Genomic DNA, 24,168 nt, shown 5'->3' on the forward strand with positions numbered 1-24,168 from the left:
TATTTAAATATTTAATGATATAACAAAAAACTCTGCAATTTAAAAAAAAATGAAGATGTTCTATGAATACCATATGAATTTGTGAGATCTTGATGTATGATAAATATTTTGATAATTACTGAATTATTTCTTCAAAATCTACAAAAGAGGAAGCATAAGGATTTCCATATTTTGTGATTGGTTCAAAATCGACAGTATAAAACACAATAAATATGTTTATTATTACATGGGAAAATAATAGGATCAAAGGTACTTTTCATAAACATTTATGATTGAAGCCATCGATCCATTGTTATCAAAGAATCAATTGGGTTGGCAACTTGTTATAAGCATATCCAAGATAAAAGCTTCACTCTGAGACACACACCACCTTAAAGCAACCATCGTCACCTTTCTCTCTTCTCTTCTATCTTGGATCATAGGAGTCATCCTTCCAATCGGAAATGGGTGCAGGTGTTTGGCTACAATTTTGTCATGGATCAAATCAAATATTTAAAGAGCAATAAGTTATAGATTTGACTTCACATGAGGAGGATAAGGGAACCAACCATTTTAGTAACTAGACTTCATAAATTTCATCCTATTAGTTCTAGACTCGAGTCTCAAATAACTCATATGGAAAATAGAAAAAAAAAATTATATATTAATTATAGGTTCAATCGAAAAATATTAATTACTCTCCATCCTTACCCAAAAAAAAATTAATATTATGAACAGAAATATTAAATTTTAATTAGAAAATCAATTTTGTTGTAGTGTAATATCCTAAATAAGATACAAACCAGACATTTAAACAGGAAGGATAGAGAGATGCGGATAAAACTACACTGTGATGTAATGCAGACATGAGATTTGGAATGAACCAATGTAGAAATGTCATAAAGAGAAATTAATGAAGCACAGCACAGAACTTACAAAAGTATTTTTCCCAACTTAAGATGTGAACAGAAACGTATACAACAGATGATATTGGATTAACATATGATTATGAGATTAATACAAATTTGTTAATGGATTTGATATTAGAATCATATTTTACACAAATATAATCTAACGGTGTTTCTCTCTCAATCATAACTCTTTAAGAGTCAAATTATATTAGTCTCATCCATACCAAATTAAATACTAAATTTATTCTGATATTATAAGATTTAGCATGAGATCAACATAGAATAGCTGATGTTGCTCTGTTATCTATCAGAGTTTTTATTACTGCGGTGCATAACGAGGCAAAGCCAAAAACACGTGTTGTTGTGGCAAATTGTCGAACATTTCAAGTGCACATTATTTTTGGAGCAATGACTGTGACGTCAAACCATTCTGTCACAGGGCATAAGAGACGGCACACTGTTGAGGTAATTCCACAGGCGTTCAATTCACCAACGACCGCAACAGAGAGACAGAGAGAGGGAGAGAGAGAGGCTTACAGGGGTCCAATAGAACAGGGCAGGTTGACTCATGAAAGAGGGGGTTGTCGCTTCCCCTATTGCCCTCTTTGTGGAGCAACTCTGCGCGCCGTCCACCCCCCTCGCAGGTCGACTCATGGTACAGGGGGTTGTCGCTTCCCCTCTTGCCCTCTTTGTGGAGCACCTCTGCGCGCCGTCCACCCCTCTCGATTCTTGCACAAACTTGTCACCGGTCCTCTGTTCTGCAGCTGCTGTTTCTGCGTCGTGATTGCCGACGTCTCTGCGCTGTCCAAATCTCCTTCTTCTTTCTTATTTTAATGCTACACTGGTGGATCCGTCACCTTCGAGCAGGTTCCTGCTATTCTGGTAAGCATTAGCTTCCGATGTTCGGTTCGCTGAAGGAGTAGTCGTCTCGGACGTCGAGTTGCTCGGAGACATGAGGCTTTTTTCACTTGTTGATCGGCTTTTGCTTCCATTTAATGGATTTTGGGACGAGCGACGGAGCAAAGTTTTAAGTTTTGAATCGAAACTAGGGATTTCGGACTGTTCCACCTCGTTCTACCTCAAGCTTAGTTAATCCTCTCCTCTGGTTGTTGTTTCTTCCTTCTTCCAAAAGATTGGATCTTGCTGTGGCAAATCTAGCCATGGCTTTTGCACGGAATCCGATCTGGACCCATTAGATTCCCTTTCTTTTCCTGCTTCTGGATTCGGGTCAACCCATCCGATTCGCCTTCCGCTGTGGGATTTAGTGTTGTTGGCACAAGTCGAAATATTGCCACTCTTAGTCTGCATGTTCTGAGAGTAGGAATTTATAGGAGGCTGCCATGGAGGGTTAGGGTTTTAGCAAGGAGTATTGTGATTGGTTTCAATCATACCACTCACAATTGCGTCTCCTTCCATGTCGGCGTGCTTGAGCGGCGGCGGCGGCGGCGGCCGGACCTACGGCTTCGACCTCGACATCGTGAAGCCGTCGTCTTCGTCGTCGGGCCGCTCCTTGCACTCTTCGTCACCTTCTTCCACCCTCTCCGAATCGAGCAATTTGCCGCTCGCGATCTCCATCAAGAAGGCGAGAACTCCCCGGAAGCGGCCCAACCAGGCCTACAACGAGGCAGCCGCGCTCCTCTCCACCATCTACCCCAGCGTCTTCTCCGCCATGGAACTCAAAAAGCTATCCAAGAACACGAGACCTTTCGACTCCTTCCCGGAATTCTCCGAGCTTCTTCCACCTTTCCCGGTCCTCGGAGACGCGGCAGTCCTAATCCACAAGCCTCAGTCGGAGAAGCCGGCCGCCATCCGCCTCGAGCTCAAGCACAAGAATCCGGTGGAGGAGTGCACGAGCCAAATGAGCAGTGTATCCCAGAAGCCTAATTCTCCTGATCCCTTGCACGACTACTTCGATGCGGAGTCCATTCTCGATGAGGAGGTAGAAGAGGGCATCGACAGCATCATGGGCAACCTCAGCATGAACACCCCCACAGAGGACAGCAACAACGAGGTATCGAGCGACCGTAACTCCCCTGTCAATTTCCTGCTTGGGAGCCTCACAGGACACACAACGTGTGGCGGCTCCGAGCTCGAGCTGGAGCTTGGGCTCAGGAACGGGAGCATCCTGCGACGCGCGTCGAGGGACCAGGATGAAGGTGACTGGTGGAGGTTTCCGGCGGTGCCGGTACAAGACATTTTTGCAAATCTTAAGCCTGCCGCGACAATACCGGCATTGGAGAAGAAGAAGAAGATGATGAAGAAGAAAAAGAACACTGCAGGCACAATTTCCATCTTGTCACAGGAAGAATCGAAGGCTGGTTTGGGGCTCAAGCTGAACCACGAGGAGGTCATCAAGGCATGGTCAGACCGCAGCTCCATATTCTCCGACCATCCTGAGTCACCGGATTCATCAACCGCTGCTCCTGTAGGCATCCGATCTCCATCTTCATAAGATCTACAGAGACTGCATAACCAAAATCTCCTACTTGTAGCTCGAGGCTATGAACTAAAATTTAGGATCATTCTAACTGCAAGTATTTACATTTTCGTTACTCTGGAACTAGTACAGAGGTATATCCTATCTGAAGAGAAGGGTGAATGAGCAATGGAGCAAGAACACCTGACCGTTTCTCTATAGAATTGCGTTAATTTGTTCTTTCTTAATGTGATTTGTGATTGCTAATTTTTATCCTGGTTATTTGATGATTGCGTCCTCGTTGACACAAAGGCGTGGGTTTTGCAGGTCAGGTTGGAGGACATCAATCTTTTTCCAGACACCACTGGTGCCGACGGCACAAGGTGAATGCCGACCGGTGAGGATTTCTCGCTTCCTGGTTCCTTATCTACCTGTGGTTGTTTCGGTGAATTTTATTGGATCTCATGATATAATTCTGATAGATGTTTGGCTTTCTGCCCCAATTGGTGCCGTTGCAGGGCTAGTTTGTCAGGAGTTCCTCATCTCTTCTCCAGCAAGAATTAGAGGAGGAGAACCAGCGAAACCTTTCCATGGAGCAACCATAGTTTCCGACGAATTGGCAAAGGTGTTGGTTTGATCTTGAAGCTTTGACATGCTTCTAGGGTGTCACTAAATGAGAAGTCCAAAATGAATGTGGGGAAGAGAGTGTACCGGAATAAGATTTTGTGCAGAGGGTGGATTTGTTTCTTACTTTCTCCTCATCAGAATAACTGTCTCCAACACAAAGGGATGGTATGTCAAATCTTTTATTTTAGTAATTGCATCATCTGCAAGATATCAGAAACTTCTAATTAAATACAAGCTGGCTATGGCAGATGTGTCAGCTGCAATCTTAGATGTTGGAACTGTTGTTCAATCTTAGTTTAAATCCAGCCTAGCATGTTCATCTTCTGTTAAAATCGACTGACTTTTAGTCGATGAGAATAGTGTAGATAGCATAAGAATCTACAAGCTGCTAACTGATTCCTCTTCCAGCTTAGCACCTCATCTTCTGTCTCAAGTTATGCCATCTAGAAAACAAGTGGTGACAGAATAATATTGTACAGTCTTAGCTGAAATATATATATATATATATATATATTTTCAATTTTTGTTATGTTTTTGCTTGGGCAAATTCTTCTTCATAATATTGTACAGTCTTTATCATAATCTACTAAGAACGCAGTGGGTTAAATCATATCCGATGTTCATTTATTAGATCGTTATCGTGTATTAATTTTATCTGTTATGTATCATTCAACGCATCTGTACTATAGAAACAATTACTGCATAGAAAAGAAAAAGAATGTTATTTTCTTATTACTTGTATCAATCACTTGTTTGTCACATCTTTCTTGTAATTTCTATGTTAATTGTGTGATTCTCCAAAAGAGGTCCTTCTTCTCTTTGGATCTACTCTTATTTAAAGGCTTCTTTGTACTCCTTGTAATAGCTTCCGGACAAGATGTATACAACACAAGGCAAAGAACGTGTAAAGCATCCTTTAAGCATCTAAAATCTAGGAATCTTACGAGGGACGGACTTCCACCGTCCAAAGTTGGTAGCCTGCAGTTTTCAGTGTCTTCCTTGTTGATTTTAAGGGGAGAATCTGTCACGATATTTTACTACTGCAATGAGACAATGACACACAATGGTTGAAAACAGAATCCAAAAACAAATGGTATCCTCATTTAAATATATTTAAGGTGACTAAATAAATGTTCACAGAGAGAGAGTGTGTGTGTGTGGCAGATCATGGAAACACTGGGAACCAGTTGAAATCACAAGTCATTTCTCGTCTCCATGTGGTGAGGCATGCCTTAAAATAGAACTTCAAATAGAACTTGTAAATAGTGACTTAGCAGCTTTGTATTTTTTTTTCCCATAAAAACACTCTAATATTATTTTCTTTTTCCTGAAAAAACATAGAAAATCAAATCCAAAAAGAGAAATACACACAAGGCTGAAAGCTGAGGGTCCATTTTTGGATGGTTTACTATAGATATCTATCTAGTAAGTTTCCATTTTGGTGGAAGACTGGTGTATTAGGTATCTATGTTTTAATCCAATCACAATGAAATTATAGCAAATAATCAAATTAAACCTGTATTACACCAAGAAGTAGAAGAATTTTTGAATTAGGCACCAAACAAAGTTTCTTTTGGAAGCTAGAAAACACTCATCATTTTTATTAGAATCATTGGTTCAAATGGTGGATTGGCTGATCAAATAATGGTAATGGATCCAAAATTCAGAGGCATGAAGAGAAGTGATGCTAAAAATTAGGGTTTCATCATATATGTCTAGAGGACATTAGATACCTTCTGTTGACACCCACATCAAAATATTTGCAGGATAAGACACTGCCTGGATGATAAGTGCTCACCAAGTGAAAGATTAGCTTGGATGCAGATTCCCTGCAAGGACTACCAAATATTACTGCATCAATCGGGATTAAATCATTCATGCAGTATATTTCCTCCTAAACTTCAACAAGAACATTGACAAGAGACCCATCAACAACCAATCATGACAAAGCAATCCAACATAACAACTGTAATTTTTAACAGGGAGGATGGTCACAGAGTTCAAAGAACAGGAATTTATGTTAAAGCAATAAATAACAGGTGAAACAACTCAAAACATCATGCAGACTGCCACTCTTTACTGCAGAATTCTGCAATATCTAAGTATAATTCTTTTTCCATTTTTGGAAACCCCCAAACAAATTTGCCCTGGACATCAAAGTAGAATGTATGGTACACTGCCAATTCCGAGTTCGGCAGTCATCTGCATAGAAACAAAGTAACTGTTAACTCAGGTAGAATGACAACTTTTTTGCAGCTTCGTGAAAATTTATTTATGATAACAAACTAAATATCATAATTCTATTTAAGAACTGCACAAATATGGGATAAGTGTCAATAGAAAAAATACACTCACGAAATATGTTGTACACAAGAATCAACTCAACCTAACAAGAAACAAGGATAAAATTGCAAAAAAAAATGTCATACTAAACATCAAGTGACAAGTACACAGTAAAAAGATGGATTGTCTTAGACTTCCAGATTAAATTAGGAGTTGGTTATTTCCATCACTTGTGCAGAAGAAAACAGAAAAGGAAAGTGATTTCAATTGAAGAAAAACGTTGAACTGTCAAATTATTGCTTGTTTGATCAATTTTTCTTTTCAGTAAGTACCAAGCATGACTTCGAGAAGTTCAATCTATAGTTTCTACATCAGAAATAGATTGCAGAATACAATCTCTTACAGGATACCCATTTAAAAAACAGTATACCAAGAAAAAAGTTACTTACACAGAATACTCCAGTAGGCAGTAGCCACTTAAAATTACAACATTAGATTGACTTCAAGAAAGAATTCAACGTCATCTAAAATACAAACAAGGACTTGAACCATATCACACTGGGACCTATGCAAAAAACTTGTGATGCCAAGCTTCCGACTAGAATTCCTACTCGATGTGCATATCCAAAGATTTTTAAATTTCTTTTATTGATCTCATCATACTGAACATGCACATAATTCCATTTATATAACTAAATCTCTGTAATCAATGGATAATATATCCAAAAACAAACACCGAAGCTAATGAGCTTCCAAATGTTAATCTATAAATTAAACTGAATGCACCTAGTTTCTCCCCCAGACCAAATCCTAAGCTAACACCAAGCTCTGCTTCTTCAAGAAAACGGTTACACACCAGCTGCAGTTACACCAAATTCTTGACAATGCCAATTATGAAATTGTGATGGACTGGAGATTAAGCAGCAGATAAGATCAAATACATGACCTGGGATAAACAGCATAATCGACCATTACGTGCTTCAGATAGTAACAGTATATCCTACAATTTCTGTCTCAATATAAGAATCCAATCTTCTGGTGTCTCTTTCCTGATAAAATACGGTAGACTTAGACATAGAAGTCACTAGATCTCCATAGAAAAAAAATATTCTGCATTAATTGATGCTACAAAAATTGCTAGCAGTCCTGAATAAAAGCAACACACATAACTAAATTATGGATTCAATGACAACCGGTCGTGGCAAAAAAAATGGTAACCAAGAGAAGTTATGCTGATGTTACAAGCTGAGAACCATAAGCATCCAATTATTGCCATAATTGCAACTTAATTAATTTGTCATCAACTTATCCTGTTTCATTTATGGTCTCTCAATTCACCTATACATGACAGTCTTGTACTGAAAGATACATCTGTTTTGCAAACCTTTAGATTCTCCTTTCATGCTTCCTGACTCCAAACCGGCCGCATTGTTCTGAAGTTAAAAGTTATGCACAAACTAACCGAGCATAAATTGTTCCAGTTTGGATTATTTGCTAAAGATTCAGCAATATGCTGCTAATTTATTTTGTAATCTGTAGGAATATGTGGAACATAACAGACCTTACTGAAATATAGACTTTTAAAATGAAAAGCCTACCTATCAACACATAAAAATTGTCATTCCAAAGAGAACTAAGATCAACTGATAAGTTTGTTTATAGTTACTCCTTGAAAAATCAGTAATATAATATATATTTGATGAAAACGAAAAATAAGAAGAAATCAATAATTTACAATTACCAAGGTTAACATGGGACACAAAAGCACATGAAGAAATGAGGGAATTTACCCTGAACTTAAGAAGCACAACCTTGAAAAATATCATCATGCTCTACTTGTCAGCATGCCTATGCTTAGGCTTGCGGTGTGTGTGGTTTGAATCGCCATTTCGTGTTGACTTTATTGTCTTCTTAGAGCTAATTATCAAAAAGTAGATAAAATCAGACAAAAATATCCATCAAACAAGAAAAAGGATGAGATAGAAGTACTGGCTTGCATAAGGAAGCAAACGAACCCAACTGACCAGAATGTATTTAATAAGAGTCTGTATACAAGGAAAATAGGTAAAGCCAACAGAGCAGAAGCCTGCAAATCCGAATCAAGGTTATTATATTGCTAGCCAATAATATTTTGATCACAACAAATTCAAATATCTGCTAACATAAAGGTTGTGATATACCATGAACCACACCAGCTCTTTAGTTGCAATAACTTTTGTCAATTCATAACGCTTTAAATGTTCCCGGATGCCAGCTTGGACCTACAATAAGGTTCAATAAAATTATCAAATTGATTACTATGACGGTGGTGTGGAAAAGAAAGAAATATACACTGATATAAGCACTTATGCATATTTTATTAACTTTATCCAACCCAATATCAGTGATTTGGATAAGCAAAAACCTAAACTATGAAGAAGCACAGGAACACAATCATTATTGATGTGTTCCCAAACCATACACAGTGCTAAAGAGTGGTCAAAGGTATGAGCTGAAAATTTGGATTGATTACTTTTGCCTCTCGAGCTTGAACGATAGTGCTTTAGAGAATTCATTCCTGAAGACATCCCTGCCATGACTTTATCTTTTTTAGTAATAAAAAAATTGCATGGGTTATTTAATATCACGACCAGGCTTGATGGGATAATTGGCTTGTCAACTTCGTTTAGCTGAAACCATTGATCAAAATACTTAAGTTGAAGTTGATTGTAGTACACCCCATCAGATGCTTATAAATCAATTTTAGTCTTGCCTACTTCCGATGTGGAATTAATCGGGATGTTATAAACTCCTCCACTTAAGGGCTTGATATCCTCTTCAAAGTCCAGCATGGCACGGATTAAACCTTAGCAAGGTACATGTGAAGGGTAGCTCAGTAGTGGCTCCATGTCATGATAAGTCATCTGACTCCATCCATGAATAGCCATTTCCTACTCAAGCCCCCTCACCATGCCCCAATACTAGGTAGTCTCTGATATCAAATGTCATGATACAACCTGATAGGATAACTGACCTGTCAACTTCATTGAATCTAAGTCATTTGCCAAAACGTTTAAGCTGAGATTGATAATAGCACTCCCCATTAGACCCTTACAAGTCAATCTTAATCATGCCTACCTTCAATGTAGGATTTATCAGAGTATTACAAATATTTAATAAGTTATCTTTAAATGATTGAATTTTTCTATTAGCCTAACAAGGAAAACTGCAGGGAAAAAGTATCAAAAATGAAAATAACAAAATATCAAGCCTACAACATCTTCCACAGATTAAAGCACTCATGTGCCCCTGAAACCAACACTGAATTCTGATCAAGTGATCAGGCAGTGGGTTTGTGCTTCTTAGGCTTCAAAGTTGGACGCTGATAACAAAAATGTTATGTCTACTAAATTTTGTAAATTTGTTGCATTAGTTTTGTCATATGAGGCAAATATATTTTTGCAAAAGCCAATAAAAACTGTCCATATATGCTTGAGAGGAAAGTTGAAAGAAAAATACCATTAATTGAATTGAATGGTAAACATGCTTGTATACAAGCGAACATGACAACCAACTACAGTTGTACTTTCTTTATTAGATGCTGGAATAGAGTCTTCCCTAGAGTCATATTACTTGATTATGTCATGTCTTGGATTTTAACAAATGATTGATGTTTTTCTTTCCCTTTCTGATATTGTCAACTTAATTCCATTACTATTCTGAAGAGTAACATTTGTTATTCACACAAAGTCCCAATGGAATCTGCAGTTAGTTCTTTGTTTTAATTGTGATTTTTTAAATATAACACACGTTGTTTCCATTCATGAATATCTGTGTGCAGAATCCCTAAGTTTTAAAGTTTGAGTCAAAAGAATGACTAAACTATAGTCGAGTTCTCTTGGATGCTCAAAGGTTTTATATGCAATTTGATGATTTCCAGATCCTAATAGGAAATTGGATGATGATGCTTTGATTTTCTACAAGCACATGCCTTAAGGAATAAAAGCATAATGAAAAGACTTATGATCAACATAAGCTCCATGAAGTTATGCATTTCCTCCTTTTTTAATCTATCAAGACTACAAAATAGACAGCTGTGGTGATTTAGTGGTGTCTCTATTACTGGAGATATTCTCTTTATGAAGAAAGATGGGTTTCAATGAGGATGTCTACTCAAGCTTAATATAGCAATATATGCCCAGTGACTTCTCTGATTATTTTCTTCCTCTCTTTATTTTAGCAATTCACCTTTTAGATCTACAAATCATCAAAATTATAACTTATATTGATCAAACATCTGTAAAAGTCACATCTCTTGATAGGATCATTTAGTGAAAGGCTTTATCACATAATTTAAACTTAATGCTTCAACCCAGGTAATACATAATTAATATTTCACACAAAGAATACTGCCTTGTAAGAAGAAAAAAGTGATCCGGACTGCAATAAGAGATGGAACGTGATAGACAAATTCGCACTACAAGAAACATTGAGAAAGTAGTTAAAAAAGAAAGAAGTGATTTGAATCAATAATGTGAAAATTACATAGTGGTGATGTCAATCATCACAATCACAAGAAAAAAAAAACACCACTATCAGAAAGCAAAAAAAAAACTTATATGATTCCTAATTCAGATCCATTAAACAATTTTCCACCAACTGACCTTGCTTTTCACATTGCCAGATCTATAGCTATTTTAAGGAAGTTGCTTGTTTATTCAAAAAGGAGAACTGTGCGATTGGTTTATTTTGCTTAGACAGCTATATTCAATTCAAAGTTACTGGGCACCAACATTGTCCATACAAATACATGCATGTTAACTGAACTACAAATTCAGTTCTTTGTCTCTTTTTTCAGAATGTCAAGACTGTCGAATATGCTAAGTTAATAAGACTACCTTACAGATGAAACCCAAAAGTTTTAAGTGAGGAAGGGCAGTCAAAATGTACCTGACGGTGATAAGTTGTTGCTGATTTAAGAAACTTTCCATAAGCAAGAACTACCCGCTTTGTATAGGGTTTCAAATAGACTTGCATCTGCTCAACATGCGGTTTGGTGATAGTAGCAACTTGATCAATATACGGTTTGGAAAATTTCTTCATTACCTAGTATCCGACATGGAAATATTGGTGACATTAGTGACTAATCATAAAAAAAAATCGAATATATTAAGAAGAACTGCAGAAGGACCTCAATTATCCCTATTTAATAAAATTCAATCAGTAAGTACCTGGAAGTAGGGATCTGCCAGTTCCAGCACCTCGATAACATATGTGGCTATGGTACCCTTAGATGTGTGATAAACTTCTACTGTTTTAGTATATACAATTTGCACATAGGGCTCAGCATTGGTCACAAGAATCACCCATCGCTCTTTAATAGCAGGAACCCATTTCTTCAGGGAAAGAAGTTTACCAAGAAATCAATAATCCCACATCAATTATAAACTATTTTTAAAATTTATCTAAAACTCAAACATCATTTTTTTTTTTTTTAACATAAAGTTGAACATCAAAGTATTGAATTCATAAGACTTCCTAATTTACCTGAAAGCCAGACATTTTGATCCTAAAACATGTAGATAAAATGACTCAAATAACCCTCAATTTCTGACAATATATGTTAACTACTTACAGTTTTGGCTATTTCCAACTGGGGCTCCACCCATTTCTGTGCCTGAACTAATTTCTCAGAAGCCTGAGACAATTTTTTAGACATAAAACGCTCAGTCATGCAACATTAAACTTATAAGTAAACAAATATGTGCCACATATTCATGAAGTTAACTTAGAAACAAAACAAGAAGTCACAAATGAGCACCTTCTCAAGGATAACATCTAATGCAGGTTTTGCATGCTCCTTCCAGTAAGTTGCTGAAAGTTCCTGAAAAGTGAAACATTAAGGTTGTAGTGAAAAATCTAAATATGCATATCAGCTTCTAACTTTTCATGCATGATACATACCTGATAATGACTGATATGAGCAGCAAGCCAAGGTGGTAACCAAGCTCCGTGAGCCTGAAAGGAAACCATAATGGATGTGATTCAACTACTACATTAGACAATATGAATACGGAGCTTACAAGGATTTAGGAATTGCATGCTTGACTTGTGTCAATGACACACAAGCAGATCATGTACTTGCATGGTAGTGCACTGTCGCATGCAATGCTTGCACAAAAAAATAGAACCACCATGATATGCTACTAGGTTACATACAAATAAGTCAACAGATCTAGTTCTTGACACCAAAGCCTAAGTCAAAATTCAAATAAATAGATAAAAAAAACCTGACCAACTTATTTAAACGGCACTATGGCACAACCATTGGTTGTGCACAATTACAGTAGCAAAAACAAGCTGTTACACAACAATATTAAGCTCCATAGATTACCCAGTTGTAAACTTATTCTGAATAACTATTTGTAGATATGCAATCTCTGTAGTCATCAACCTCATGTCCAAATGTACCAATTCCATAAAGTTATGAGATCCACTTTTCTGTATTTCATTGTTTTATCTAACAAATAAAAGGTCAATGATGAGAATAATAATAAGTATTGATATAGTTGAACCAAGGTTCGTAATTTCATATCGTACCAGAGTATAAAGTTCAACTTGGTACGGTACGGTACGAGTATATCGAGCGGTACATTCTGGCATACCGCTCGATATATATATATATATATATATATATATATATATATATATATATATATATATATATATAATAAAGTTAAAAAATAAAAAAAAAGGGGCGACGTCGCCAAGGTTTCTTCATGGGAAGTTTCTTCTCCCTGCGAAGCCTCGGTGACATCTCCGAGATTTCTTCTCCCAACGCGGATTAGGAGAAGTTAGTGGTAACGGGGCAGAAACAACCCCAATCGACATTATCGCCCGGTAGCAGGCGTTCTGCAGGCAAACCGGTACATACCTCCCGATACGAGCGGTATCATTTGAAATTAAAAGCCCTAGTTGAAATAGGTTGTTAAGATGCTGTAACATCAGACCAGCAGCTCATGCAACAGGCGGTTTCATGAAAAGGAACCTGCCTGGACCATGCACATCTCTGTCTCAGTGGGACAAGAGTTTCTGCTAGGGAGCCTTTCCTAAGTTCAGAAAGTATTTAACGACCCTTCCTCGTCAAGAGGACTAAACAACTCAAGCTGTGTCCCTTTCAGACTTCTTACTCCCTATCACCAAGCATATTCAGACAGCCCAATCAACTTATGATTCCATTGCATGGCAAAAGGAGGTGACGTGTTTGGAACAATAGTGTCATGGCCTCATGGGTAACATGAAAAGCATGGGAGCAGTATTACCAAAAATTTATAAAAAATAGTAGAAAAAAAAAAAACATAAAAGCTGTCATATTATAGATGGCAATCTAATATGATTAAGATTAGGGTACATTCAAGTCTCGTTGGAAACCTCATCTCTTCTGAGAACTAGAAAAGGACCAATTACAGAACTTTCAACTTTCTAATAAGTCACTAGCAAAACAACCCTCTCAAGCATAATTATGTTCACCAAAAGAAACTAGATCATGCGAAGATATCTTGTCTATCAAAAAAAGCATTGAACTTGCTACCTTCAACACCAAATATCAGAATCACAGAAAATATCACAATGTTCAAGAACTTTTTAAGAAAAAAAATATAACAGCCTTCTTCAACTTCAAGAATGAAGCACTTGCTTAATAACCTTTTAACCAAAAACTAAACAAATACATCCTAAAGGGAAAAAAAAAGTAGTATCATTAATATGCCAACCAGCCTAGACAGATATCAAGCAACTACAATCCCTACCCAAGCAAACGAACTCTAGTCTGTACAAACATAAATTTATGGTCCAGGGAAGAGCAATGCCTGTAAAAATTAGTGATTGATTTGTATGTTTTGTTTCTCTGTATGACAGACACTTCAAAAACATTTGATGTAGGAAATGGGAACAAGATATGAACGACAAATGGTACTGTAAAATTATCAGGTTGACACTTGTTGCTCAGCTTATTACTTATGTAGTTTGGAGGATCCAGGAATATCATATGGATGAAAATATGTTGAAAAAACTGGCATAAAAGATTTCCTCTAAATCTAAGTTAAGAAGTAAAAGCTATAAGAGAATCGAAGGGTCTAAATAAACTAATTCAACCATTTACTAAGATTCTTACCTGTGACAACTCCTTTGACTTCGCAGTTGCTTCTAGCTGTGCCCTCATAAGCTCTTCCTAGAGGGTCCAACAAAATTTTAAGTGTCAGCATGTAAAACTTTTATGTGATGATAATGGTTGGTAACACATACCTCTGCCACTTTAAGAGCACGTTCAGTTTTCTGAATTCTATGCCTTTGCTCATCATTTGTTTTTTCAAGCTTCAAAGAATAAAGGAAAAAATTACAAAATTGACCATAATAATTTGTGGTAAACAAGATACCATGTGTCTCCAGGTCAAAATTTTCAGTATGTATAGAGGATATCAGAGTAACATTTTTTGTTTTAAAAATATGGAAACACAAAAACATGAAGCACACTCTATGTGGCTGCTTTATGTCAATCTTCTGAAAGCTAATAATAAGTTGATGCATTTAAATAATAGCAACAAACAATTCTGTATCAAAGGAACCCCATCATAGATAGTAGTCACAGTATATGATACACAATCTAACAATTGACAATAAAATTACTTGGTTCAAAAATAATGATATCAATAGGAAGTTCAGAGAACTTGAAATTATTTTAACACAACAGGAGGTAAGGAAAGGGTAAAAATTTTATGTTTACACTTTAAAATGTACATAACTTTGTAGGAAATACATATGAGGCATCAAAACCACATTCCACCAGATATCCAATAGGATCCCAAAAAAATAAGGGGGGTCAACAATGTATTCTACACTTAGAAACTAGCAGTCACATATTATGTCATTTACTGGGACGTATAATCAGGATGGTCAGATATAATTCTACGGCCTCAGAACCTGATGAAGAAAATGGCCATCTTCTGATCTCACTATCATCCTACATAAAGTAGTTAATGGAAACTAAAATACAAGTGTTTCACTCAGATGATGTAACCTATATGCAAACTGAAATACAAATATCTTACTCCCTAAAAGCCCAACATAAAAGTAAGTGGATCCATCAAAAAACAAAGCCAATATGATAAAATGAAGACCAAATTCCTTCACCCTAGACATAAATCTGTTAATCTGACCTTACTTTGACTTAGAGATGGATTCTGAAGGTAATGACTGAACCTTCCTAGTACATCCACAAATTATCAACCTATCAACATGTCTTCTCCACAGCTATTGGTCCCCTATGTTAACTTAGCTAGAAAATTTATCCTTTTATAAACAGACCATTGTCCTAAACATATCGGTCTAAAAGAGTTGCAGATTATATTTCACAAATCTGAATCTTGACAAGATTGTAGAGACAATTACTTTTAGAAATCCAATGATAGAAACTCATATTTGCTATCTTGTCCAAAACTCCCTAGAACTCAAGCATTCTTGCCCCTCTTAACGGTGGATGAATTAAATAAATAAGCATAAGGGTCAACTATCAAGTATCAACACAATTAATTGTCTCAAATAATAGATTTTGTTTTAAAAAGCAATACACAAAATAACATATGACCCAACACATGATTAGTTGTCGTCTAATTAACAAGGTCCTTACTCTACACACCATATGAAATTGTAATTGTCATATTCAAATAAAAAGACAGCTCATGATAAATGTAATCATTGATGTGGTTTTACTTGGTATAACTTAGTGGTGATGCAAATTTTGAATAGAACTTTCAATGCAGGCCTGTTGCTGAGATTCACAAAGGGGGCCACAGCCTCACTAACAGTAGCAGGATTGTTTCAGGTGTTTTAGCAAGCTTAAGTTATCTTGTCAGGTCTTCTCTAGCTTAGGAATTATAAGGGATTAAACTCGTCCCATGACTTCAAGTTGGAGGACTAGTTTGGTCCTTTAACCTAAACCGATGGCCCATTAGGTTTTGGGGCCAGTATTTCAGAACCTTATTCTTTTGGTCTTTAGGATTTGAAGGGAGGCAAATTACTAGGGTGCGGATTGTCCCGGACAAATCGGCACACAAGGTGTTTGATGTAATATTTGTATATGTCCATGTCTTTCGGTTTTGTTCATGCTTTGCACAGCATGTAGAAGGCTTGTAGTAGACTTGACAGGCCCATTTTGGTTGGCTTTTGTGATGATTTTAGTCTTGTAAATACAAGTTATATGCAATCATCGCACAGAGGCAAAACTACCCAAAACAAACCATCCAGATAGTCATTTTGCGAGTTTTCTAGCTCCGCAGAGTTGTAAGGAGTGTCAACCAAAATAACACCTAGGAGCAACCCAGGTGGCACATGGTTGGATAGGCCTTTACGGTCGTGCCTAAAACTGGTTCGCTGCCTTGCTCCGTAGCAATGTTATGTGGGCACTTATGAGGACTTTTGGCCACGATGAACCACCTTAGACCCTTTATCATGCGACCGTTCAGAACTTGTGAAATCTATGTTTATAATTTGCATTGCCTATCATGTATTTTCTGAAATGTCTACTTTTGAGATCCCAAGTCAAACAGTTACTCTAATCCGTCTTCTCTTTTGTAGGTCCTTAAGGGACCATAAAAAAGGTTTCAGGGAGTGACCCTTTGCGGAGGAACACACAAGGGTGCCGCACGACTTAAGCAAAACCAACTAAGTCTATAACAGATGATATCAGAGTAGGACAAACACACTTAGAAACACTTAGCTTGCAAATGTGAGGGACCTAGCGGCGCTACGTGGAGGGCAGCCAACACGTACGACCGTTTAAGGGAAACGGGCAAAGAGACGTAAGGAAAGGAGTCGCTTAGAAGAGCAAGCATCCAAGATTGGCATTTAGAGAAATGGCCAACCCTTCACACGAGAGGCACCACAAGGACAAGCGAGCTGAGAAGAACGTGTAGCGCACAAAAGTTGGGATAACTGAGTTCGAGCTATGACTCGGCTAACAAACTTGACAGTGCTCAAAGCAATGGAGCGTTGGCAAAGGATAAGACCGTGCAAGGAGGGAGGAGTTGCTCGACGACTGAAAGAGTTATGCAAAACTCACAAAGGTGAGGGGAATTGCTACATCGAAGAATTCGGTACTCATGCAAGGGCTTGTATGTAGATGATGGACCGTCTGTGGCCATTCCAATATGACCGAAACTCATCACCATTAAACATTTAAACTTTTTCTTCGGCATGGGAAGGATACGTTCACAATAGACTCAAGTGTGCAGTAAGTTTACCATATTGCTAGGCCTTAAGGGGCACGACATGGTTGTATTGGTGAAGAGCCACAATCTAGCAAGTGCGTTCGTGATGGCGGAACAATGCACAGTTTGTTTAGCAAAGCAGAGTAATACAAGAGGATGGTGATCTCCGAAACTTCCAGAGGAAAAGATGTGAAGAGAAAGGTTGCTCTAACGAAACAGATATCCAAGAGGGATAAGTCTCCTTCTCCAAAGGGAGAATTATGTGCAACGGACTGCACATATTGAGGAGGGGTACCTCAAAATAACAACTCTATAAAGCTCAATGGATCGAGCGAGCGACGAGGAGTCATCATATGATCTAACATGACGGGGTCCGTTGGCGGACACATTGTAAGATAAAGTGGGGGAGCGACCCTAGGCAACACCAAGTGAAGACACACTTAAAGTCAATGTGGAGATTGAACTCAACGAATAGCTAACCCATGGTACGGTGGGCACAAGAGCTACCATCAACTCAAAGCAAATCGAAGAGCGAAGCAATTTAGATGAAACTTGATGAAGTGCTCAAGTCGTATGAAGGGAGTCGACATATAAGACGAAAATTAGAGCAAAGGCGCGAAGCTTTTCTTGGATAGAGGTCAAGGATATAAACTCTTGCAAAGGCAAGAGTGAGATCATGTCGTTCCATAAGTGCTTCGTTCTGATGGAACAGACTCATCTTGCATTGTGCCAAAGTCGAAGGGAGCTTCGAGGCACATGTACCTTATCTCAGAGAAGCAATTGACAGAGGGACTAAGGTGACTCAACTTACGAAGGCAAGGTTGGGGTCATATGGGCTTGACATGAGGCAAGAGGACATAGAGGCGATTACTCTTGAAGAATATGCCGCTGGTAGCAAGAATATGTCGTTGTGCTACCATTCGACTAGACGCAAAAAAAGCTAAGCACAACGAAGATTGTGCTAGGGCAAGGGCCCAGGATCTAAACAATGGCACATCAATTTCAACAAGGTTGATGAACTTTGAAAGCTGCTAAGCGATGGACTGTCCTAAAGCTGTGCTTCGTCCGTGTCTGGCCCGAGAAAGGGTGGACGAAGGTCAATTGCCAAATGAACGAATACAATCGGAGGTGTGACAAGGTCTTGCAATGTGCTAGCAAAGGCCATACAATGAGAGATCGCAATCCAAGTTCATCCCACAAAGTTCAAAATATAATGAAGATGTTATTAGGAGGCAACATAATGTAATGGATTATGGTGGAACGGCTCGAGGCAATGCAACACACACGGGAGAAGTCTTGTGGGGGTCTTAATCATACAGAGGCATGATTGAGAGCTATTGAGAGCCTCACTTCGGTGAATAACACGACGACAATAAGGGTTATGGATTTAAGGAATGAATATCATGGTACCACCAAAGCGGATCTTTCGTACGCGTATCGAATTTTGCATTGGATAAAAGTCTTGATCATCTGTATGGGGGTTGTGTACCACCGAGGGGAATTTCGTGTGTAAGTACCAATAAGTCTCATAGACGGGACTTGATCATACAGAGGTATAATTGGAGTGACTGGAGAGTTAGATTGCTCCAGAGCTCATATTCGCATGAGGGTGCCTGGCAAGTTAGATGACAAGGCCAAATGAGCGAGCGTTGCTACCACAGACACAAAGGAAAATAGAATCGATACGAGCCCTACAACCTGATGGCAGAGGTCATGCATAAGAGTTGTAGTCTGTCTTTCTATCGACCAATGAGAATTGCTTAGTGAACATAAAGGTATTGAAGCGGGTGATCACAAGGGACGAGGAAGCGACTAAGAGTCCAAAGAGCCTTAGCTACCCAAAACCAAGCGACAGTTAAGATAGAGGTGGACTTGGAGGAGTGTCACAGTGTCGTACAGACGAATCTACTGATCACGAAGAAAAGGATACAGATGTGAGGCAACAGATAGTAGGGTCATAAACATGACAATGTCATGGTACCGCAAAAGCGGGACTTCTGTGAAGTCATCAATCCCTTGTTCTCATAAAGGGAGAGCATATGATCGTGCAACGGGGCAGAGGAGTTGGAGAATACAGAGACAAACTCCATAAACCGAGATAAGGTCGAAAGATAGAGGTCAGGAAACTTTGTAAGGCCAATGTCAACGGGCTTTTCATTAAAATAATCGAAAGTAAGGGACTTCGGGTCGATATAGAAGTGGTCGACCGAGGAACGGAATAGGCGATAAGCAATGTTGTACCCTTTCTACTCGAGATAAGCGGTAGTAATGATGGAGAAGACGATACAATCCTAGAGGCGACCAAAACTATCAAAGACTTATGTTAAGTCGGGGTAAAAAAATTACACTTATCGGGCAAAACCTCTTGCATTCCAAAAGTTCAATGGCAATGAGGAGGCGAATTACAGTAGCTCACTCAACACAAAGAGTGCAAACACTTCAAGTGCTTCAGAATTATGAGCAAAGAGTAGACGAAGGCTAGTAATCAGCATGATGCATGAAGTACAACCCTCGATGAGGCAAGCGAAGTCAAGTAACCTTTGTCTTCTCAACTCTTAAGAGAATAGTTAAAACTGAGTAACCCAAGTCTTTTATTTATCTAGCAAATGAGTTCTGCACATGTTTAAAGACCCTTCGAAAAAACTTAGTGGAAGACTTATCAAATCATCAACAATGGTGATCGATTCGACCGAGAGTAGAATGTTCATTTCATTTCTTAACAAAATGTCAATCGAAAGCGGAAATGATGTGAACCTACTTAGTTGCAACAACTAAGTAAAAGAGAAATCGTTAGGCAAATTTTGTATAAGAAAGACCTCAAAAACTTCAAAGTCTGCGAAGCAATGCTCATTAAAGCTCCAACAGACATCCAACCAATTCAAGCGACGCAGGACATTTAAGAGACAAGCGCACAACAAGAAAAGTCTTTTCCTTTATCCAAGGGATCCATAGGAACTAGCAAAGATCGACACAACTCAACCGACCCCACACTGGAGTTAGAGTCACTAGAGAGTTGAAGCAGCATTGGCAGATCAAAGTTCGACTATTTAACAACAGTGGCTGAGAGCAACTAAGAGCCAAGAGGCACATTGCAACTAGAGTAAAAGATTGATGATTCAACAAAGGCGGAGCATCTGCAAAGGCTTCAACGAAGACGTCGAAGGAATAGATGGGGGAGAATGTTACGAACAAATCTATACACAGGGTGTTTGATGTAATGTTTGTGTATGTCAGTATCTTCCAATTTTGTTTATGCTTTGCATAACATGTAGAGGGTTTGGAGTAGACTTGACAGACCCATTTTGGTTAGCTTTTATAAACACAGGTTGTGTGTAATCATCATGTAAAGGCAAAACTGCCTAGAAATAGACCATCTAGGCCACTATTTTGGGGGTTTTCTAGCTCCGCGGAGTGATGCGAAGTGTCAACCAACATAGCACTCAAGAACTACTCAGGTGGCACATGATTGGATGGGCCTTTAGGATAGTGTCTAAGGTTGCCCAGAAATAAACCATCCAAGCTGCTATTTTAGGGGTTTTCTAGCTCCATAGAGCGGTGTAGAGTATCAGCTATCACAACACCCAGGAGCTACCCGGGTGGCACATGGTTGGATGGACCTTTAGGGTAGTGTCTAAGGCAGGTTCGCTGTGTTATTCCACAGCAGTGTCATGTGGGCACTTGTGGAGACTTATGGCCGCAGTAGACGACTTTGAACCCTTTGTTGCACGACCGTTCAAAGCTTGTGAAGTCTATGTTTGTAATTTGCATTGTCTATCAAGTGCTTTCTCTAACCCGTCTTCTCTTTTGCAAGTCCTTAAGGGACCATAAGACGTTTCGATGAGGATGACCGTTTGTGAGCGGACACACAAGGGTGCCACACGATTTAGGGAAAACCAACTAGGTTCGTGACAAGATAGCGAAAGGGATATGATAGAAGGAAAGCAATAGAGGCATTTCCATCGGATAGGAGATCGGGATGAAAGATGAAAAAAGGAGCATCTATTTGAAAAAAAGATATTTCCATTTTTCTCTTTCTCATTCTACTGATTATTATTGTTGCTATTGGCCATGCTGCCTAGTAGAGCATGGCAAAGAAAATTATAGGGAGTGGTTGGCACCTCCTAGCCATTGGAACTTAATTACTTAAACTATTCCCTTCAAATTATCAAATATTTCCCAAGTATATGCTAGTATTTACCAGTCTAAAAACCAACCAGGATTCTCACGGGATGATTTCATCCGGTTCGATCTGGTGTGGGATGTACCGTATAGTAAACTCACCTAATGAGGCTAGCCAGGTGGTTAATAGCGTCATATAATTCGATAACAAGCTGATACCCATACTTTTTTATCTTCAACAACTGTATTAATAATATTGCTTTTTTTATTCCCTCGGCCACATTCTCTCTCTTCAAGTCCCTTTGTCACTCTCTTCAACTCCCTCTGTCACTATCACCTCCTCCTCCTCGTCCCAACCATGTCACCGTTGTTGTCGCCACCTTCATCCTACTGCATTGCTACCTACTCCTCAACCTCGTGTCCTTATCTCCTCCTACTAATACACCTCGGCTTGCATGTTCACCTCCTCCTACGACTCCTGCTCTTCTACTTCTCCTCCTCCCCTCTCTCTCTCTCTCTCTCTTGCCCAAACAGTGTCGGTGCATAGGTCTATACTAGAACCACATCAGTCCAGCTACCTTCTAGTATCCACAAAGAACCAAGATTTAAACCTTGATTCCTATTCTAATAAATGTACAAATATAAATATCAACCATCTTGGAAACATAGAATAGAGCATATTCAACTAGATGAAGAAATTGCCCCTAGTGTCTCACCAAGTGCAAATAGTGCATTATCAAAACCCTTAATGTTAACAACTCTCATTCTAAGAAATAACTAAATTTTACTGTAAAATCTGGTAGTTAGACATGAAAGAAATGAAAACAAAATCTTGCAACTTGACAATGGTTGATATGGACAAGCAAAAGAACCCAGTACACAAGGCTCCATTAATGTGGGGGCTAGAAAGGGTCAATGCAACCAGCTTTACCCCTACACATAGAGATGTTGTCTTCATGACACAAAACCCAATATTATAAGCATAAGACAACACTGAACATATATTAAACCAACAGATTCTATACAGCGATCCAGACTTACATTTTCCAATTTCAAATTAAGTTCTTGCACTTTCTTTTCAGCTTCACTAGCCCGAGCATCCAAAGCATGCCTTCTCCTATTCTGTAACTCAATCTCATTTTTTAGTTTCTCTACCTGCAAAAGGATGTATTTTACAATCATACAAATCCTTCCAAACATTATACAGACAGAAGAATATGTAGTGTCAGACCTGCTTCCCAAGTTCACCAGCTTCAAGACTGGCCCTTTTAACAAGCTCCTCAGCATCTACAGCTCCTTTCCTCTAGACAAACAATAGTAATTGGAAACCTTAAGATCGGCAGAATCAGAATAACTGAAATGCAGTGTGAGTATCGGCTAACCTGGACTGATTCTATCTCGCTCTGCAATGATAAAATGCTGACTGACTTCTCTTCGATGATCTTTTCCAAATGCGCAATGTTCTCATCTTTGCTCTTCAAGTCACGTGTTTTATCCAAAATACTAGATTCTACAGTGGAAACAAGCAGGAAATATTATCAGATGCTATAATAAACTCTACGGCATTCTGAATCATGTTTTCCAAAATTGCATTTTGAATAAAGTTTAAAAAATACAAATATATGAAAGAAAAAAAGACATGGCATTGATAGTAAATAAATTCTTCATGATCGATAAAAAAAAACACGGCAGGAGGGAATTAAAGGTAAATTTTGACCTCCAATCAGCAAAAGAATGGAAGCAAAACATCCGTTTATATTTTCCAAAACCTAGAAATCTACGGATCAAATCAAAACCTAGCTTAAGGCCGAGATCAAATTGGAATTCACGCTGACCTAGGGCGGAGATCTTGGACCTAAGCTGCTCCAATTCCAACTTGAGCACCGAATCTGAGACATCTGGTTCGACGACGACCGCCTCCTCTTCGGCCCCCGCGTCCGCCCAAACCCCGACAAACACGAGGGAGATCGCGATCGAAGCTATCAGTAGCTTCGAGGCCTCCATCACCAAAGAACTTCCCCTCGATAGAGCAAGGAACCCCTTCTCTCTTTCCGCTACTGTAACTACTCCCACGCCCTATGGAAGAGGAAATCCCAACGAGGAAGAGAGCGAGCGAGCGAGAGAGAGAGAGAGGAGGGGAAGGTATCGGCACTCGGATTTTAACGGAAGCGATTTGGTCGACTACCCGCGCTTCCGTACCCGTCTTCCGAGTAGGTGAGCGGGGTAGGTGACCCGACTGGAGAACAATGTATGGAGGCTCTCTGGGACCCACCATATCCCCTCTCTACCCCTCCTGGTACGCGTTGTAGGTGGGACACGGTACGGGTCGGTTAACGTTTTATTTTTCTCACCTAGAGCACCACTTTGCCCACCCGCTTCGCCTACCTGAACAGAAACCATGCGGCTCCATTTCGAGCACATCTGGGCCCATGGCCTAGCACCAATCACCATGCCACCGGGTGTAGGAAAGTGTGGCCCGTGTTGTTAATGGTGAGATCTTTTGGAGACGACACGTGCCACGGATGAAGTCGGAGACTGAACCCGCGCGGCTCGTTGCAGCGGGCACGTGTCAGGATGGATGTGGACAACC

General features: G+C 39.0%; 2 protein-coding genes across 6 annotated transcripts; one reads left to right on the forward strand and one right to left on the reverse strand.

Moving 5' to 3' along the window:
• Positions 1 to 1,563: 1,563 nt before the first annotated feature.
• Positions 1,564 to 4,167, forward strand: LOC103969694 (protein CHLOROPLAST IMPORT APPARATUS 2). The gene is made up of 3 exons (XM_009383321.3): positions 1,564 to 3,315; positions 3,634 to 3,703; positions 3,825 to 4,167. The coding sequence occupies exons 1-2, from the start codon at positions 2,305 to 2,307 to the stop codon at positions 3,691 to 3,693; spliced, it is 1,071 nt and encodes a 356-aa protein (XP_009381596.2). The 5' UTR covers positions 1,564 to 2,304; the 3' UTR covers positions 3,694 to 3,703; positions 3,825 to 4,167.
• A 1,708-nt stretch (positions 4,168 to 5,875) lies between these two features.
• Positions 5,876 to 23,783, reverse strand: LOC103969695 (uncharacterized). Of its 5 annotated transcripts, none has more exons than XR_670608.3 (16): positions 23,414 to 23,782; positions 22,961 to 23,088; positions 22,810 to 22,881; positions 22,620 to 22,733; positions 14,500 to 14,568; positions 14,369 to 14,425; positions 12,160 to 12,213; positions 12,017 to 12,079; positions 11,831 to 11,893; positions 11,427 to 11,591; positions 11,146 to 11,301; positions 8,397 to 8,477; positions 8,241 to 8,302; positions 8,028 to 8,133; positions 7,163 to 7,265; positions 5,876 to 6,135 (listed from the first exon to the last, which is right to left on the reverse strand). XR_670608.3 is itself a non-coding variant. In XM_065130554.1 (15 exons), the coding sequence occupies exons 1-14, from the start codon at positions 23,580 to 23,582 to the stop codon at positions 8,049 to 8,051; spliced, it is 1,269 nt and encodes a 422-aa protein (XP_064986626.1). In that variant the 5' UTR covers positions 23,583 to 23,783; the 3' UTR covers positions 5,876 to 6,135; positions 8,007 to 8,048. The 5 variants fall into 5 exon arrangements, 3 of the variants coding, with proteins under 3 accessions (XP_064986626.1, XP_009381598.2, XP_009381597.2); XR_010492120.1 differs by having other exon boundaries at positions 8,007 to 8,133; XM_065130554.1 differs by lacking the exon at positions 7,163 to 7,265 and having other exon boundaries at positions 8,007 to 8,133; positions 11,146 to 11,232; positions 23,414 to 23,783.
• Between the last annotated feature and the right edge of the window lie 385 nt (positions 23,784 to 24,168).

The sequence above is a fragment of the Musa acuminata genome, chromosome BXJ2-10 (genome assembly GCF_036884655.1).
Source record: "Musa acuminata AAA Group cultivar baxijiao chromosome BXJ2-10, Cavendish_Baxijiao_AAA, whole genome shotgun sequence".
In the NCBI taxonomy this organism is placed as follows: domain Eukaryota; kingdom Viridiplantae; phylum Streptophyta; class Magnoliopsida; order Zingiberales; family Musaceae; genus Musa; species Musa acuminata.

Coding starts and splice junctions, on each gene's coding strand:
- LOC103969694 (XM_009383321.3), top strand. CDS start 2,305: ATGTCGGCGTGCTTGAGCGGCGGCGGCGGCGGCGGCCGGACCTACGGC. Junction 3,316..3,633: donor ATTCATCAACCGCTGCTCCT/GTAGGCATCCGA, acceptor TGGGTTTTGCAG/GTCAGGTTGGAGGACATCAA.
- LOC103969695 (XM_009383323.3), bottom strand. CDS start 23,582: ATGGAGGCCTCGAAGCTACTGATAGCTTCGATCGCGATCTCCCTCGTG. Junction 22,734..22,809: donor CTGGTGAACTTGGGAAGCAG/GTCTGACACTAC, acceptor ATCCTTTTGCAG/GTAGAGAAACTAAAAAATGA. Junction 12,080..12,159: donor CTCATATCAGTCATTATCAG/GTATGTATCATG, acceptor TTCACTTTTCAG/GAACTTTCAGCAACTTACTG.